The sequence below is a fragment of the Teleopsis dalmanni genome, chromosome 1 (genome assembly GCF_002237135.1).
Source record: "Teleopsis dalmanni isolate 2A chromosome 1, ASM223713v2, whole genome shotgun sequence".
NCBI lineage: Eukaryota > Metazoa > Arthropoda > Insecta > Diptera > Diopsidae > Teleopsis > Teleopsis dalmanni.
In genome coordinates, this window is record NC_051846.1 from 101,975,402 (window position 1) to 101,993,605 (window position 18,204).

General features: G+C 33.7%; 1 protein-coding gene across 1 annotated transcript in view; it reads right to left on the minus strand.

The window, feature by feature from the left end:
* Positions 1 to 18,204, minus strand: part of LOC119666173 (dmX-like protein 2) — a 229,798-nt gene that overhangs the window by 88,673 nt on the left and 122,921 nt on the right. Inside the window, exons 13-15 of the mRNA XM_038075458.1 lie at positions 2,160 to 2,235; positions 1,697 to 1,966; positions 1,573 to 1,642 (exon numbers count right to left, since the gene is read on the minus strand). Coding sequence (XP_037931386.1) covers positions 1,573 to 1,642; positions 1,697 to 1,966; positions 2,160 to 2,235 — 416 coding nt within the window. The remainder of the gene's footprint in view (positions 1 to 1,572; positions 1,643 to 1,696; positions 1,967 to 2,159; positions 2,236 to 18,204) is intronic.

Here is an 18,204-nt window from a genome sequence, read left to right on the forward strand (position 1 = left end):
GACAGGTACTTCAGTGTTAAATATGAAGATGCACATTCAGCACTAAAGAAGATTAGCGCAGGCGTCCCGCAGGGGAGCATTCTTGGGCCCATTCTATATCTCCTGTATACACACGACTTACCCTCTGCAAACCAACTAGTTACAGCAACATTTGCAGACGATACTGCGGTTCTAGCAATCGAAAACAATATAGAAGACGCGACGGCTAATCTGCAACACACAGTCAATCAAATTGCTTCATGGGCAAAAAAATGGAGAATCAAGCTCAATAAGGAAAAATCAGTACATATAGTCTTCTCATTGAGAAATTATAACCATATTCCAATTCATATCGATGCCACAAAAATTCCACACGCCAACGAAGCCAAATATCTGGGCATTACGCTTGACGCCAAGCTGCGCTGGAAAGCGCATGTTAAGAAAAAACGAGAAGAGCTTGACCTAAAACTAAAGAAATTTTACCACCTCATAGGCAGGCGCTCTAAACTGGCAATCCACAACAAACTAATGGTCTACAATCAAATACTAAAGCCGGCTTGGAGTTATGGCATACAGTTCTGGGGTTGTGCCAGCAAGAAATACATTGCAACTATCCAGCGCTTTCAAAATAAAGTACTACGATGCATCGTAAATGCTCCATATTACATTAGAAACAGTGATCTCCACCGTGACCTTGACATACCAACAGTCGACGTCGTGGCAAAAAGGTGTGCCATTGCTCACAAACAGCGATTGAAAACACATGTCAACGTTACAGCATCCAGTCTTCTCCAGGTGGTTGCAGTATCTAGACGGCTAAAAAGGAAAACAGTGGCAGACTTAATGGACAGCGAGTAGCAAAATAGCTTCATTTTTTTTTTACATTAAATATTCAAATAAAATTGCTTATTAGTACCTTTTTTTTGTTATTTGTACTAGGTGCAATATTAAAACGATTTTTGTCTTTATTTGAAGAATCGTTAATAAATAAAAAAAAAAAAAAAAAAAAAAAAAACAGGAAATTTCGAAAGTACTTCCAAAAATCGTTCACAGTAGACGAATTTTTAGTCTTGGTAACCATGCAATTTGAGTTTCTTATTAGTTAAGCGATTTCAAAAAGGTTGGACTAAATAAACTAGCAGTATTGTTGTTTCATATGTTACTTTTAAAATAAGTGGTTCTTCCTTTGTAATATGCATGCTTACAAAAAAAAAAAGGCTTATAGATAATATTGTATTATAAATTATTTGTATGGGAGCTGAACACTGGTTTAGCAAGCCCGCACATGTATTACTTAATATCTATTAAGTACAATTCAGCATTAGTAATAAATTAACAAATAGTTAAGATATTACTACTCATATCCAATAAAAAAAAAAATAAAACAATCAATTTAACAAAAACACATCCTGTAAATAGATAAAGACAATGCAAAAAACCATGCTTATTTTGTGTATAATTATAAACAATTATAAAATTTTTTTTATAATTGTATATAATTATGAAATGGCATTTTTCAGCAAGTAAAATTCGTCAATTAAAAAAACCATCAGAACTTTATAGGATATCTAATACATAAATTATTTTGCTTACCGGTAGCTAGTAGACTGCATGATCCTAAAAATACAAAGTCTGACAGCATTTTGTTGTGGCAATGGTACGACTATAATCGAACGATTTAATGAAATTAATTATAAGATATGGTAGTATTTCTTACGAAAAACGAGCGATTACACTGAGAGGCTATTCCAGCTTGCCATAAACTTAAATTACCATCCCCATCGCCTACTCCAAATTTATTCCCTTGTTCGGAAAATCTGCAGCGTGTAACTTTTGCAAAAGTTCCTGAAGGTCTTGGAGTACAAATAGTTTGCTGATGACCGAATTCCCAAATTTGTACAGAACCATCTTGACCTCCAGTTAAATAAAGTGGCATAATGGGATGAGCACTCATTCTTTTTATATTATCCATCTTACGTTTCAACATCTGAAAATAAATATTGAGCTCAATAAGTTCTTAATATCGATTTTGCAAAAATAAATATTTTACTATTTGTTGCATTGAAATTACTTTCTGTTAATAATATGTTTGATTTTTATTTAAACTTTTCAATAAAAACAGATTTTCTTAAATTTCATTTAAACGTTTACAAAAGCGTCATATTTTATATTTTACTTACTAATGTAGTTCCACGTCCAGATTGCGATGAATTAATTGTAGATATATCAGATATTTTATTGGATCCAAAGGTCACTCTGTTACATAAAGAAATATTTTGCATGAATATTATAAAGAGCAAGTTTTAGTTAAAATACAGAAATAAAGGCCTTTCATTGTGTTATGATATTATGTTTACAAGTATCACTTTCTTAATATTTGGATGACATTAAAACTGATTTCAATACTTTAAGATATGTCACAAATTACAATTTTTAAGTTGATAGCATGAAAAATCACAAACTAATCACTGATACTTTAAGAAAGAATGAAATATTAATTTCTTGAATAATGACATATTTTGCTTACGGGTTTTTTGCACCGCTCTTGCTTAGCATAATAGTTGAAACAAATGTATGATTTGAATTTCGGCAGCAAATGCTTTGGTTTCAATGTTTTGTGACCATGAAGTTTTTACATTTTTACAATTTCTTAAACTAAATTAAATATCAAGTAGCATATTCATAAATATTTATAAAACAAGTTTAATAACACCTTTCTTGATAATTTTCCGTTACAATATTGTTGACACAAAGCATAAACATGACCAGTAATATATCTTCCCATGATAAGGTATTAGAAGACGTCAAAAGGTTTTTACCAACTTTCAATGGTAAACAGGAAGAACTAAGCGGATTCCTCCGACGACTCAGAAATGGCAACAATAAGGTACAGACTGAAAACAAACAAGACTTCATTGAATATATAGTAGATTGCAAGCTGCAACAGTCTGTTCGAGTTAGGATTTCGCCCGTAGGATTTCAACGACAAGATGACACGACTATTAACCAACCTAAACAATGCAACGTTACTAAAACAGAAGGTAAACGCAACATCTAGTGAAGGCGAGATGATATTACTTTGCAATGATGAACACGCTCCCTTAGCATACAAAAAAGGCCTAATTGCCCTATACTCTCAAAGTCTTTCCAAGAAGCTAGAAAAATGGCAGAAAGCTTAATGTTCTCCGAACAAAATCAACGTGTTTCACATTACCGTGGCAACAGACTGCCACAAAATAACTATCAGAGAAGAAATAATTCAAATTCTCTAGGTAGATATAATAATTATAATAACAAAAATAATCGTTTTAGAAATGATCAAAGAAATCAGTATAATATTAATAACAACAACAACTACAACCACGGAAATCAGAATAACAATAATGGTCAAAGAAACCAACGTAACAATACTGGCCAAAGAAACCGAAGTAATGGCCAAGCAAACTATAATAACATGCAAAGCAGCCAATACCAAAATAATTGTTATAGAAATACAAATCGTAGATACGTACGTGCGATGGACGCCCAGGAAAACTACGAACAACCAGAGGTGGAAATGGAGAACCCCCCACTGGTTCGAAATTAATTACTGTACAAATTTTAAATCAAACCCTGTCTAACTATTATATATTTCAATTTTCTGTTCTGAATTAAAAACTAATATAAGATTATTAATAGAAACTGGTGCCGAAGTGTCTATTATAAAAAACCTTAACGTTGACTATAACTCTCACAACCCGTATAAACTTACAGGTATAACGAGTGAACATATACTATCTCTATGAACATCCAAATTAACTTTACTTTTTGAAGGAATATGGATAATTTAAACTTTCGCAGTAGAAATAGAGAATTTTCCTTACGAGGTAGACGTAAGGAAGCAATCTATCAGAAGCAATAAGCAAAAGATGGTTTCAACGGTTCAGAAATAATGATTTTGATGTGAGAAATGAAGAACGTGGAAGACCGCCAAAAAAGTTTGAAGACGCCGAATTGCAAACGATATTGGATGGAGATGACACTTTGGGTCAAAAGCAAATGGCAGAAATGTTAAATGTTGCACAATAAACAATTTCTGACCGTTTAAAAGCCATGGGAAAGATCCAAAAGTGTGGAAAATGGGTGCCACATGAATTGAATGAAAGATGGAAAACCGAAAAAACACTTGTGAAATTTTGCTTCAAAGACACGAAAGAAAATCGGTTTTGCATCGGATTGTTACTGGCGATGAAAAATGGATTTATTTTAAGAATCCTAAACGGAAAAAATCATGGGTTAATCCGGGACAACCATCAACATCGACTGCAAAACCAGATCGATTCGACAAGAAGACAATGCTGTGTGTTTGGTGGGACCAGAAAGGTGTGGTGTACCACGATCTCCGAAAACCTGGTGAAACCGTCAATGCTGGTCGCTATGAACAACAAATGATAAATTTAAACCATGCATTGATCGAGAAACGACCAGAATGGGCCAAAAGACACGGCAAGGTAATTCTGGTCCATGACAATGCACCTGCACACAAAGCAAAACGGGTTCAGGATGCAATCAAAACACTTGGCTGAGAGCTGCTACCCCACCCGCCGTATTCACCAGACTTGGCTCCTTCCGACTACCATTTGTTTTCATCGATGGGACACGCATTGGCTGAGCAGCATTTTGATTCCTACGAGGAGGTCGAAAATTGGGTGTCTGGTTGGTTTGCTTTAAAAGACGAACAATTTTTTTGGCGTGGTATCCACAAATTGCCAGAAAGGTGGTCAAAATGTATAGAAAGCAATGGCCAATACTTTGAATAAAATGTTTTTTACTTTCCTATTAATAATTAGTGTTTTATTTTCACCAAAAAACGCTCATTTCATACCGGTACGCCTGATATATATATATTATTCTTTTACTTTAACCATGCAATCAGGCAATAAACAAGCAGAAACACCAATAGTATGCAAACCAATTACTATTGAAACAACAACGGAACGTGTCTTACCAGTAGATGTACACTTTGATGAAGATACCGTATTATTTAATAAAGAAATCAGTAAAGGTGTCTTCATGGCTAATACAATTGTACTAGCAAAAGGCAATTGTGACATAAGACATAAGAATTGTGAATACTAATGATCACAATTTTACTATAAATAAATTACAATTAAAGTTACAACCCTTACAATATTACATTCTGCAAACGAATAAGAGTAATATCAACAATGATAGACTACACAAAATTTTAGATGAATTGCAACGTTATTGCCCATAATATCCAAATACCAACATATTTAGATGAAGAACAGCTTTCTACACTAATTTCTATACACAAAAAATATAAACCGTGGATAACATCCCAACTTATATAAAAAACTATAATTTATCTCATTGCCATAACGACGACATCAACTCTCAAGTAAAAAAATTACTTGAACATGACACAATACAACCATCAAGAAGTCCATACAATTTACCTATACTTTTGGTACCTAAAAAATCAAGAAGCGACAGTAAAAATTGGCGTTTAGTAATAGACTACAGAAAACTTAACGAGAAAATCGTTAACTATAAGTTTGCCTTGACCTGCTTAGAGGATGCGTTAAAACTGACGCCGTTAAATATAAAGTAATTGAAGATTACCCACGACCAATGAATATCGATGACGTGAGAAGATATATTGCATTTTGCAATTATTACAGGCGTTTCATATGTAACTTCGCTGACATACGTAGCTAAGCCACTGAACTTGCTCCTCAAGAAAAACTAAAAGTTTGAATGGTCTAAGGAATGCGACACACTTAAGTATAAACTATTAAATCCACCAATACTACTTTACCCTGATTTTAACAAACCATTCATCATAACTACTGACGCATCAGACTTTGCGCTAGGTGCTGTTCTTTCACAAGGAAATATAGGCTCTGAATTTTCTATTTGTTATGCTAGTAAAGCACTACAAAAGCATGATTTAAACAAGCCAATAATCGGAAAACAGCTATTAGCCAAATCGAAAAAGAGCTATTGGGCTATAAATTATTTCAGTCCATATGTTTATGGCAAAAGATTCTACGTTGTTACAGACATTAGACCTCTAATCTCACTATTTGTACATAAAAACCCATCTTCAAAGATGACTGGAATTCGAGTAGATCTCGGTCTACGATTTTGAGATTATATACAAAAAAGGGAAAATTAATACCAATGCTGATGCACTATCACGCATAAAGATAGATACTCAAACACTCACAAATCTTACACCAAAACAAGATGACGCCAAGTCCATCAAAAAACTAAACCTTCCAAATGAAGACGAATTATTGAGACATTTGAATAAAAAAGATATAAAAAAAAAATATGTGTAGCTACAAGAAGTAAATCAAAATTTGCACAAATTACGGATAACATTAAAGGAATTACAAAGCTGATTGAACCTGATCAATTCTATTGTTGAAATTGTACATCCATTAGTGATATACGCAGAGTAAACAGATTACAATTTGTATACAATGCTAAGCTTAGAAAGCAATTTAAAATAGGTACCATACACGTTACGAAAAACGATGTAATTGTGGTAATGAGTGAAGAACCTACGAAGCCGATTTCGATGGTGAAACTCATTGCAGATATTGAAAAGTTAAGAATTTATGAACTAGCGCTAGATAAAAATGATAAAATATTTAAAACTAGTGAAAAAGAAAACTTTAAGAACATGGTTAACCAAATACAACAAAGTAAAACAGGTGGTAATCGTCTCAAAATATTATTATACGAAGCACCGGAGCACATATCCGATAGCATAAAGCAATACAGACTCATAGAGGAATATCACAACACTCCTCTCGGTGGACACCAAGGAATAAGAAAAACATTATTAAGATTAAAACAGAAATATACATGGCGTAAAATGAAACAAATGATATACAAATATATAATTACTTGCGAGATGTCAACGAAATAAACAAATAAGGCACACAAAGGAAGAACTACAATTAACTTCTACTAGAAATTAGTGCTGTTCACATTATTCGAAGTTTTTAAAAAACCGAAGTTCTTCGATTATTCGAAAAACTTCGAAGTTTTTGTAAAAGGTGAAGTGCGAGCGCAAAATGTAAACAAACGTGCATCACACAAATTATTTGAGGGATGTTTAATCTTGAACATGAATTATGACCCCCGGCAGAATGTTCAATCATGAACATGAATTATTACGTTATGACCTCCGGCAGAATGTTCAATCATGAACATGAATTTATATATTTAATTATTATAGTTTATTATTATAAATCCATTATCACCTAAATTCTTAGAAATAGTAACATTTTTGAGCATCCGTATCTAAATTATTAAAATAAAATATATTCATAAAAACAATAGGAGGGAAATCCCTAGTGTTGGGACTTCCGTCCTTTTTTAACCTTTTTTACAAACAATAACAAAATGTAATACAGTCCATTATTAAAATCATATTATTTTAACCTTGATGTAAAAATCAGTCTTAAGATAATTTTGTATAAAAACACAACATTGTTTTAAATAAAATCAGTAACTACAAAATACTCAATCAGTGTACTTCAATAATATAACAGTACATTTTGGTCCTTCGAGCCGGATATACCAAGAGTGCTATGTTCAATAATAATATAATAGTACATTTTGGTCCTTCGAGCCAAATATAGCAAAAGTGCTATATCAGTGTACATCAATAATATATCAGTACATTTTGGTCCTTCGAGCCGGATATACCAAGAGAGCTATGTTCAATAATATAATAGTACATTTTGGTCCTTCGAGCCGGATATAGCAAAAGTGCTATAATCAAAGGAGAAGTTAAATAAAAAATAAATCTATAGTTTTCCCCTACCAGAGGTAAGAGACTATAGAAATTAAATGCATTGTCAGGGCTAAACATTGACTAATAAAAACAACAGAAAGCATTGTCAGGGCTAAACATTGTGTACTATTATATTATTGATGTACATTGATTGAGTATTCTTTAGTTACTGATTTTATTTAAAACAATGTTGTGTTTTTATACAAAATTATCTTAAGACTGATTTTTACATCAAGGTTAAAATAATATGATTTTAATAATGGACTGTATTACATTTTGTTGTTTGTAAAAATGGTTAAAAAAGGACGGAAGTCCCAACACTAGGGATTTCCCTCCTATTGTTTTTATGAATATATTTTATTTTAATAATTTAGATACGGATGCTCAAAAATGTTACTATTTCTAAGAATTTAGGTGATAATGGATTTATAATAATAAACTATAATAATTAAATATATAAATTCATGTTCATGATTGAACATTCTGCCGGAGGTCATAACGTAATAATTCATGTTCATGATTGAACATTCTGCCGGGGGTCATAATTCATGTTCGTGATTGAACATTCTGCCGGGGGCCATAATAAAATTTTAATGATATTTAATATGATTATGTTGTAGTAGTTGTATCGCCTCCTTCATGTCTGACGCTGTCATCATATATATATAAGGTGTTTTCCTTCCATTTTTCCCAAAGCTTCCAATACTTATGCTTATACTACTACATACAACTCTGTAAAGATATTATTTAATGTTTGTGGTGAGGTACCACTTTTCTGTATTATAGATTATTCCGCTGCCCAACTAATATAATTAATTGCCGTACAAAATCCTCAGTAGTGAGGAGTTCTGGGGCCAAAAACAGATATAAAAAGTAATTTGTGTTTTAATTAATTGCAGTACAAAATCCTCCGTAGTGAGGAGTTCCGGGGCCAAAAACAGATATAAAAAGTAATTTGTGTTAAACAAAATTTTTAGATTCGTTATTTGTAAATTTGTTTTTGAAGTTATTAAATTATTATTTAATTCATATTTGCCTTCATGGTTATTGGTATCCCCTGATATACCTAGAAGTTCATCTTCTTCGGATTCCTTTTCGTTGTAATTCTTATTATATATATTTTCATTGAATATTTCTTCAGGTGCTTCAGATATTTCTTTTTTTATATTTTTGCATTCCGTTACTGTATCAGCTCCTGTCAGCAGATCATCCATGTAAAAATCTTCTTTTATTATTTCCGCTAACTTTTTATTTGAACAGTTGTTAGCAATTTCTACGAGTGTTCTAACGGCTAGACAGGGGACAGAAGCCGTTCCATACGTTACCGTTGTTAATTTATATTCTTTTAATGAAGAGTTTTTGTTACTACGCCATATTATGTGCTGATAACTTTGATCCGCCTTATGTATTTTTATTTGACGACACATCTTTTCTACATCCGCTGTTATCACGTTTCTGCTTAAACGAAATTTTACTAAAATATCGAAAACATCTTTTTGTAGTCGCGGTCCCACGTATAGTACATCACTGAGACTTTTGCCATTAGTTATAACTGCCGAAGCGTCAATTACTACCCTGATTTTTGTAGTCAGACTTACTTCCTTAGAACAGCCTGATGAGGTAGATAATATTTTGCCCTTCCTTTTTTAAGTACTTCCTCCATATGGCCTAAGGCTTCATATTCTTCCATAAATTTTATGTATTCTGTTTTCAGCTTTTCATTAGTCTCTAGTTTCTTTTCTAAATTCATGAATCGTGCCATTGCCTGTTTGTAAGAATTCTCAAGTTCGTTTTCAGCTTTAAATGGCAACTTTACTACAAAGCGTTCATTTTCATCTTTTATTGTTGTATCATTATAATGCCTCATGCATATTTCATCTTCGTGAAGATTTTTGTTTTCTTGAATGTCTTCAATTTCCCAAAATTTTTCGAGATTTGTTGTCATGTTGATTGCTCGTTGTTTTCCTGGTTGCTTTACACGAAGAGGCACGGAGATAATCAATCCAAGTTTAGTATGTTGGCCAAGCATTCCATTTTTCTTACAAATTCCATTTTGCATTACACCTACGTATAAATCACCGCCAATCACTATATCAATTTTTTCAGATTTATCAAAGTTGGGATCCGCAAGAACGTATTTCTGCCATTCCTTTATTTAATAAAGGATAATGCTGGTAACACCAAAGCTTCTACTTCAAATTTATGTCTGCTCTCAAATCGTGGCTGCATTTCTATTTTTATTTTTGATTTTGCAACACCTACTAATACTTTTCCAATTCCATATAATTCTGTATTGATTTTAACTCGTGGCTTTTGCAATATCTGAGCAGCTTCTTCGCTAATGAATGTTGTCTGAGATCCTTGATCAATTAATGCCGTTAGTGTCACATACTCTCCCTGTTGATTTTCTATACGTACTTGTGCTGTTGCCAATAACACATCTTTTGCTGCATTTACACAATTTGCCATTACCGAATCTTTATGCAGCGTTGTATGATGTGCTCGCCCACAGGATTTTTTATTTTCACATATCGTTTTATTCGTAAACGGGTGCTTTAAACATTTAAAGCAAGTTCTGGATGACTTTACCCATACATTTCGCTCAGCTACTGATACAGCTAAATAATTTCGGCAATTGTCTGTTGCATGTCCTCCTTTTTTACAATACAGACAGATGATACTTTCTGTCAGGAGGGATACCTTTTGCGATGGCTGTCTGTAGCTGCTGTAATTATTATGTTGTTTTCTGCTATTGGCTGCTTCTAACCTTCGATAAAGCTGTTCTAGGAATTGTAAAACATCGTCTAGCGCTTGTATCTCTTTCGTTCTTCTTGTTATTTGTTCATACGCAAGCAGCCCTTCCTTGTCCATTTTGCGCATTATTATACTTGCTATAACGGAATCCGCGTGTTCGATTCCAATGTTCATAGCTGATAATGCTTGCATACATTCGTTTGTTGTATGCCATAACGATTTTACGCTGGATGCGTTACTGCTGTTTATTTGTGGTTGATCAATATCTTGTCAATTAGGGACTGGAACAACACTCGTTTGTTACTGAATCGCTGATCTAAAATTTCCCATGCTGCCTCGTAGTTGTTTTCGGATACTGGCAAATGTTTTATTGCAGTAAGAGCATCATTTCTAAGGAGTGACTTTAGATGATACATCTTTTCTACCTTAGATACATCAGTGTTTTCGTGTACTATTTTTTCATACAATTTCTTAAATGATTGCCAGTCTTCAACATTGCCGTTAAATAATGGAATCTTGATCTCTACTAATTTAACTGACCTTTTTGTTTCAGCAAGCTTTTTTATTTTATTTAGTAATTTTACTTCGTATTCACGATGCCACTCTTCAATATCATCTTTTTCTATAAGCAGTTCTTCAGAACGTACATTATGTTCAATTCGCAACCTTATATAATAGTTTTGTATTATATCTATTTGCTTTTGCCAGCTTTCTCTTTCTCTTATAAGCTCCTGTTCTTCTTCTTGCATTAGTCCAATTATAAACTTTTTTTTTAATTTCTGAATTGATCTTTTAAATTCGAACATTAAGGTGTTTGTTTCTTCCTTCCTTGTCTCATTTGATTCGGTTTCCTGGTTCTTATCCAGCGGTATTTATTTTATTACGTCTTCGGTATTTGATATTTCTGACTCCGCAGCTAATTTTGTACATATTGTTTTATCTAGCTCGTTAACCAATTCTTCCATAATTTCGTATGAATTTGCCTCGAAATAAACGTCATCTTTGGATCCATGATTTTTTAATATCGTCTCATGGTTTTCAGGAAACTCCTTCCATAGATGCTGTAATTTATTTCTTTGTTCTTTCAATGATGCGCTTCTCATCTCTCGTTTCGAGATGCTACTTTCAATTGCTTCTATTGCAGCTTTTACAATATTTTGTTTTTAAAACAGCTTCGTTCTTGCATCCATCTTGTTACTTGTTGTTTTGCCGCTCTATTACTGCTATGATGCTTTTTGTTATTATGCCAATGTTTAGTCCTGACACTGCTTTCTGGCTAAACATTGACTAATAAAAACAGAAAGCAGTGTCAGGACTAAACAGACTAAACATCGATACTTCGTTTACTATTCGAATTCTTCGAATACTTCGTAAATTCGAATATGAACAGCACTACTAGAAATACATCAATACTAGATACTGTTGGACCTTTGCGACTATCAAATGGTTTTAGATACATTCAAACCATGCAATGTACAAGATTCATCGTCACATATCCAATGGTTAACAAAGAAGCGAAAACAATTGCAAAGACACTTGTTGAACAATTAATATTGAAATATGGAACATTTAAAATACTAAAGTCAGACAGAGGAAAAGAGTTCATGAATGAACTCATATTATATATCACAGAATTGTTAAAAATAAATCAAACATTCTCCACACCTTACCATCATGTGACTATAGGTACGGTTGAAAAAAATCACCGTGTCCTGAATGAATACTTCCTTAACTTTGCAAACGATAATAAATGGGATAACTGGTTATCATACTACACATTTGCTTACAACATCACCACATATAGACACAGGGTATACCCCGCACGAACTGATTTTTAGTAAATTACCATCTTTTCCAACTGAAAATTTGTATTCTGAAAGGTAGATACAACATAGACGATTACTTGTATAAATTAAAAGCTCGTTTAAAGTTATCTATTGCGAAGGCAAGACAATACACATTAGAAGCAAAAGTAAGAAGACAGATCCGCAAATGTTCATATTTTAAATACGCATTACTTGCTTGTTGTAAAATTGAATTTGAATGAATAGCAATACAAGGTTAAACGCTTTAATCACACTTCCGGTCAGGCGTAGAACATAATGTGTTATAACTTCGTCGTTTTTCAACCGATTTAGTTGAAATTTGAAATATAAATAATTTAAATATTTATAAAATTATAAATGTCTTTTTGTTATTACTTATTGTAGAGTTTAAGCTTTTATATAAATAGAATAAGCTTTTTATAAGAGTACAAAATAAGAGAGTAGAGTTCGAATTATAATTAAATTAGCTTGTAAGCTTGTAAGTTAAAATGATACTTATGCTGAGGAATACTTAGCCGTTGTCCAGGGGTCGTTGCAATAGAATTTTTATTTTGGAAGTCAAAGACAATGTGATGTAGTAATTCAATTATTTATTTAGGAGAATTTAAAATAAAATAAGGTTTTACAATCTAATATAATTATAATATAATGCTGGTTTGCTAATTTGATGACTACGATTATTTGGAATAATTGTGCTTCGATGATTGTTCCGATTGTTGTTTCCACATGCCTAAAATGTTGCTGTCAGACGACACTACTCGTGCTAATCTTGGTGTTTTGTCAGAAGACGTCGTTAACTGGAGATTAGAAGTGTTATGGTGGGTTACAGCCTTGGTTAGCATTCATTAATGTTAGGACGTAACATATTACTACCCTAACTCAAACCTACAGAAAATCCTACTAGTCAAGATGTATCATGACTACCTTCGCTTGATTTACATATAAGACTACATATACAATCTACTCGTCAAGACGTATGTACAACCTTGACGCTATAGTTCTACTGACTTGTTTCGCAAAGACGTATTACTACCTTTGAGAGTTTCCCAACAAGTGCCCTTGCTGGTACAATGCGCGTTTATTTATACTCAAACGACCGAAGCTTTTCCTGTAGCGCATCGGTACATTTGCCGTTGGCATTTTTGATACTTGTTGTCTTTTACTGCTGTTGCTCGCCTGGGTGTATGTTTTCGTATGTTCTTGAATTCGCCGTGCTTTGTATTTAGTTCAACCAAAGCTTTCATACTTTGTCTTGTTTACAAACGTGTTTTTATTTTTTTTTTTATATAGTGCCGGTGTGTGTGGTTTATTATTTATATTTATTTATTAATAAATAAATAAATATTACAAATATTAAAAATATTAATATGAATAATAAATAAGGTGAGTGTATTATTTATTTGTTTAAATATATTTTATATTTCTTGCATTTTCAGTGTAATCTTAGGTTTATTCATTTGGTGCAGTTACGTGCATGCGGGGGTGGGTTTATGGTAAGTTATTTACGTTTTAAATTAACAATAAAAATTAACCAGTTTTCATTGCAGATATTAACTCCAAACTGATTGTATGTAGGTTGGAAATTAGTTAACATTTCCATCCTTACAAAACTTAAACGTGAACATTACACTTATTGAGTTTGTGACGACTAAATTTTTTGAATAAATTTTAGTCACACAATACGCATTTCACACGTTCACATTCTTACACGTTTCACAAAATGCTGACGTCAAAGATAACTATAATTAAATAAAATTTGATGTTATGTACTCCAACATATCTAACATATGCTATACATACCTTGAAATACCCTGACGAATATTGATTTTAATTAATATAGTTCGAACTATATTAATTAAAATAAATTTAAATTATTTTCCCGAACTGCATGAAACACATTTTAGTAAAAAACAAAGCATAATCAAAACAAAAATAGAAAAAAATGAGAAATGTCATTTATTAATTTGCTTTGTGCATTTCGGTTGATCGCCAAAAATTGCAGCGGATAATAGGAAAAAAGCTGCGAGTGTAATTTAAAGCTTTCAGAAGTCTACAACAGAATGCCTGATGAGGGGAAATGTTGAGGGTATTGACCGAACAACGGCTAACAAAAAAGTCCGCTCGACGCAGTTAGAAAAAAAGGAGAATAAAAGGCGCAAGCGGAGAAGTTTTCGGTCTCTTGGCTCGTGGTTATGTAAAACGAAACGCAACGTACCGGTGGTGTGAATTACTCAGTTTTTGTCCATATAAAGAAATAATTAATTCAAAAATTATTTATAAACTAAATTTTGATTTACAACTTTAATTATTTTTTTTTGAAAAAAAAAATTAAAAATTGCTTAAGAGCAAAAAGTGTCAAATAAAACTTTGATTTTTACTAATAAAATTTATTTTGGTGCTCGGGATAATAGTGATAATAGCCCCAGTATAAAAGAAATAGTTGACGGCTTTAACAGTGGTTAACTAAAAGATTTTGTACTGGTGCTCGTTCGAAGATTATAAACGTGTTGACACCATAAGCAAACGACGTGGCGCGGCTTTGGTGTCTCTTTGTCTCCGATACGTGGCAAAGTTTAAGGTGATTGGCGGTTCCTGATAATCAACGTTGGACATTGTAAGCTGTCCTGATGTACCAGAGAGGAAAAAAAAAACTTGAATTCGAAAATAATTACTGTGTTACGACATCTTACTTCAACGGTAGAAACGACATTAGTTGAACGCTGGGTCCCCGCGAATAGAAATTTTCTTGTAAGACCTTGGACTAGGCTGAGAACTACCCCGGCTAGGAAAAAGTAGGTTCATTACAAGTGGCGCCCGAGCAGGGACCCTGAGACCAGCACTTCACGTTTTGGATAACAACTTTTCCATCGTCATTAACGAGGTAAAATACACAGTTAACATGAGCAGGTCGTAGATATTTTTTTTTTTATTTTACGGAAACATGACTTAAGTATCTCGGAGAATTCGGGCTGGCTACTACTGAATAATATAAGATTTGCGGCGGTGATTAACAAACTGTGCAACACAGGGAAAGCAACATGGAATATACACGCGACAGAGAATACAGCGAAACATCAGAGCGACATAGCATGATCAACGACACAACGGCAAGGCAGTTATATACACACCCACAATATGATGTACACTCGTATCTTCCTCAAAGGAACACACAGGCAAGCGTCACCGACCAGGTCAGAAAATGGGCGATCCGGTATGATGACAACAGCGATCCATTGACGTTTATCGAGCGATTGGAAGAATTAGCTGATCTGTATGCCATATCAACGAACATGTTGCCTCGAACAATGCCCCTGTTACTAGATGGACAAGGTTTGGTGTGGTTTAGATACAATAAGAGAGACTGGAATCACTGGGAAGCGTTCAAGAGAGATTTTCTGGAATTTTTTCTACCACATCAATATTTCGAGCGATTGGAGGACGAACTGAGAAATCGATTGCAGAAACCAGGAGAGACGTTTAAAATGTATCTTTTGGAACTACAAAAACTAATGCGACACGCAGGTTTAAATCAAGAGTCACAATTAGAACGAGTATATCGCAACATGAGCACAGAGTACCAAATATACATCAAACGTCGGAATTTCACTTGTCTAAAGGAATTAATAGCACTAGCTGAGGACTTCGAAGAACTACGCGAAGAGCAGCATGAAGTAAATCGAGCACGAGATAGCGAGGTAATCTTTGGGCGCGTAGCAGTGGAATGTGCACGACCGGTGATAATACAGAAGACCGTGAGACGCATAGCCAATACATTGAAATGTGATAAAGTCATTCATAGTCCAGTCTCCAAGTCACCTTTCCGCAACCAGCAGCAATACCAGCCAATCACCAAGCAAACACCTACAGGAACATCTAAAATTATAACTTCAACTACTCCAGCAAGTATACCAACACAAAGCATGCGACATCGAAATGACGCGGAACAACATCATGTATCACCGCAAGATCGCAGACTAATCCCAGAAAATCCAAAAATAAGTAAACAACAGCAAGTTCCACAAGAGCAAGAATCATTACCAGTCCAATTGAAACAAATGCAACAAGTGCAAGATCCGAGTTCTATCAGGCTGCAAATACTAGAAGTACAACCGGAACAAAGTCCTAAAGTCAAAGAAATGTCAGCAGAGTATTGTCAACCACGAGTCATACAAAAACAGGAAATATTACAAGTTGAAATGAAGCAAGCAGCACAGCACCAAGATCTAAAACATATAAAAAAGGAAATACCAGAAATACCACGACAACCAAATCCTAAATTCAACGAAATGCCAGCAGAATTTGGTCAACAGCAAGATAAACATGAGCACATGGCACAACAGCAAGATTCAAGGCCTAGTAATATTGAAGAAGTACAACGACACCGAAGTTCAAGCCCTATCAATGTAACGCCACGTCCAGATGGAAAACAGCTACTAGATACCCCAGAGCACGCAGTACAAGAAGTGTTTAACATCTCGCAAGAACAAGCACCGTCAAAGACTTCGCTAATACCATGGAAGCAAAAAGATAAAATTATCAAAACGAATTCGACAAAAGGTCAAAAACATGACGAAATACTTAGTCTTACCAAATCATTAGCATTAACACAACTACTACATCAAAAGGAAAATAGTCCGATTCACCTAAAGGAAAAAACAATCCGTCTTCTAAAACAAGTAGAAGTATGTCACGCATCGCAAAATCCACCTAGTATTCAAAGTCGACAGCAACAAGTGAAACATCGAAGTGTATTTCAGCAAGACGATCGCCACATCAAGGAGCAGCACGACTTCTATAAAATATATAAGAGTCCAAAGCAACGTTACAGAAGCAGGGCTATGATTTAAAGAAGTGGTCCAGAGGCAGGCGTCATCGATTCAAGGCTACATGGGACGGCAAGACTCGACTGATTCGTATTGCCAGAAATGGAGATATCCGTATTGATATCCTCTCGTAAAGGAAGGAGGGAGTGTGACGACTAAATTTTTTTGAATAAATTTTAGTCACACAATACGCATTTCACACGTTCACATTTTCACACGTTTCACAAAAATGCTGACGTCAAAGATAACTATAATTAAATAAAATTTGATGTTATGTACTCCAACATATCTAACATATGCTATACATACCTTGAAATACCCTGACGAATATTGATTTTAATTAATATAGTTCGAACTATATTAATTAAAATAGATTTAAATTATTTTCCCGAACCGCATGAAACACATTTTATTAAAAACAAAGCATAATCAAAACAAAATAGAAAAATGAGAAATGTCATTTATTAATTTGCTTTGTGCATTTCGGTTGATCGCCAAAAATTGCAGCGGATAATAGGGAAAAAAAGCTGCGAGTGTAATTTAAAGCTTTCAGAAGTCTACAACAGAATGCCTGATGAGGGGAAATGTTGAGGGTATTGACCGAACAACGGCTAACAAAAAAGTCCGCTCGACGCAGTTAGAAAAAAGGAGAATAAAAGGCGCAAGCGGAGAAGTTTTCGGTCTCTTGGCTCGTGGTTATGTTAAACGAAACGCAACGTACCGGTGGTGTGAATTACTCAGTTTTTGTCCATATAAAGAAATAATTAATTCAAAAATTATTTATAAACTAAATTTTGATTTACAACTTTAATTATTTTTTTTTGAAAAAAATTAAAAATTGCTTAAGAGCAAAAAGTGTAAAATAAAACTTTGATTTTTACTAATAAAGTTTATTTTGGTGCTCGGGATAATAGTGATAATAGCCCCAGTATAAAAGAAATAGTTGACGGCTTTAACAGTGGTTAACTAAAAGATTTTGTACTGGTGCTCGTTCGAAGATTATAAA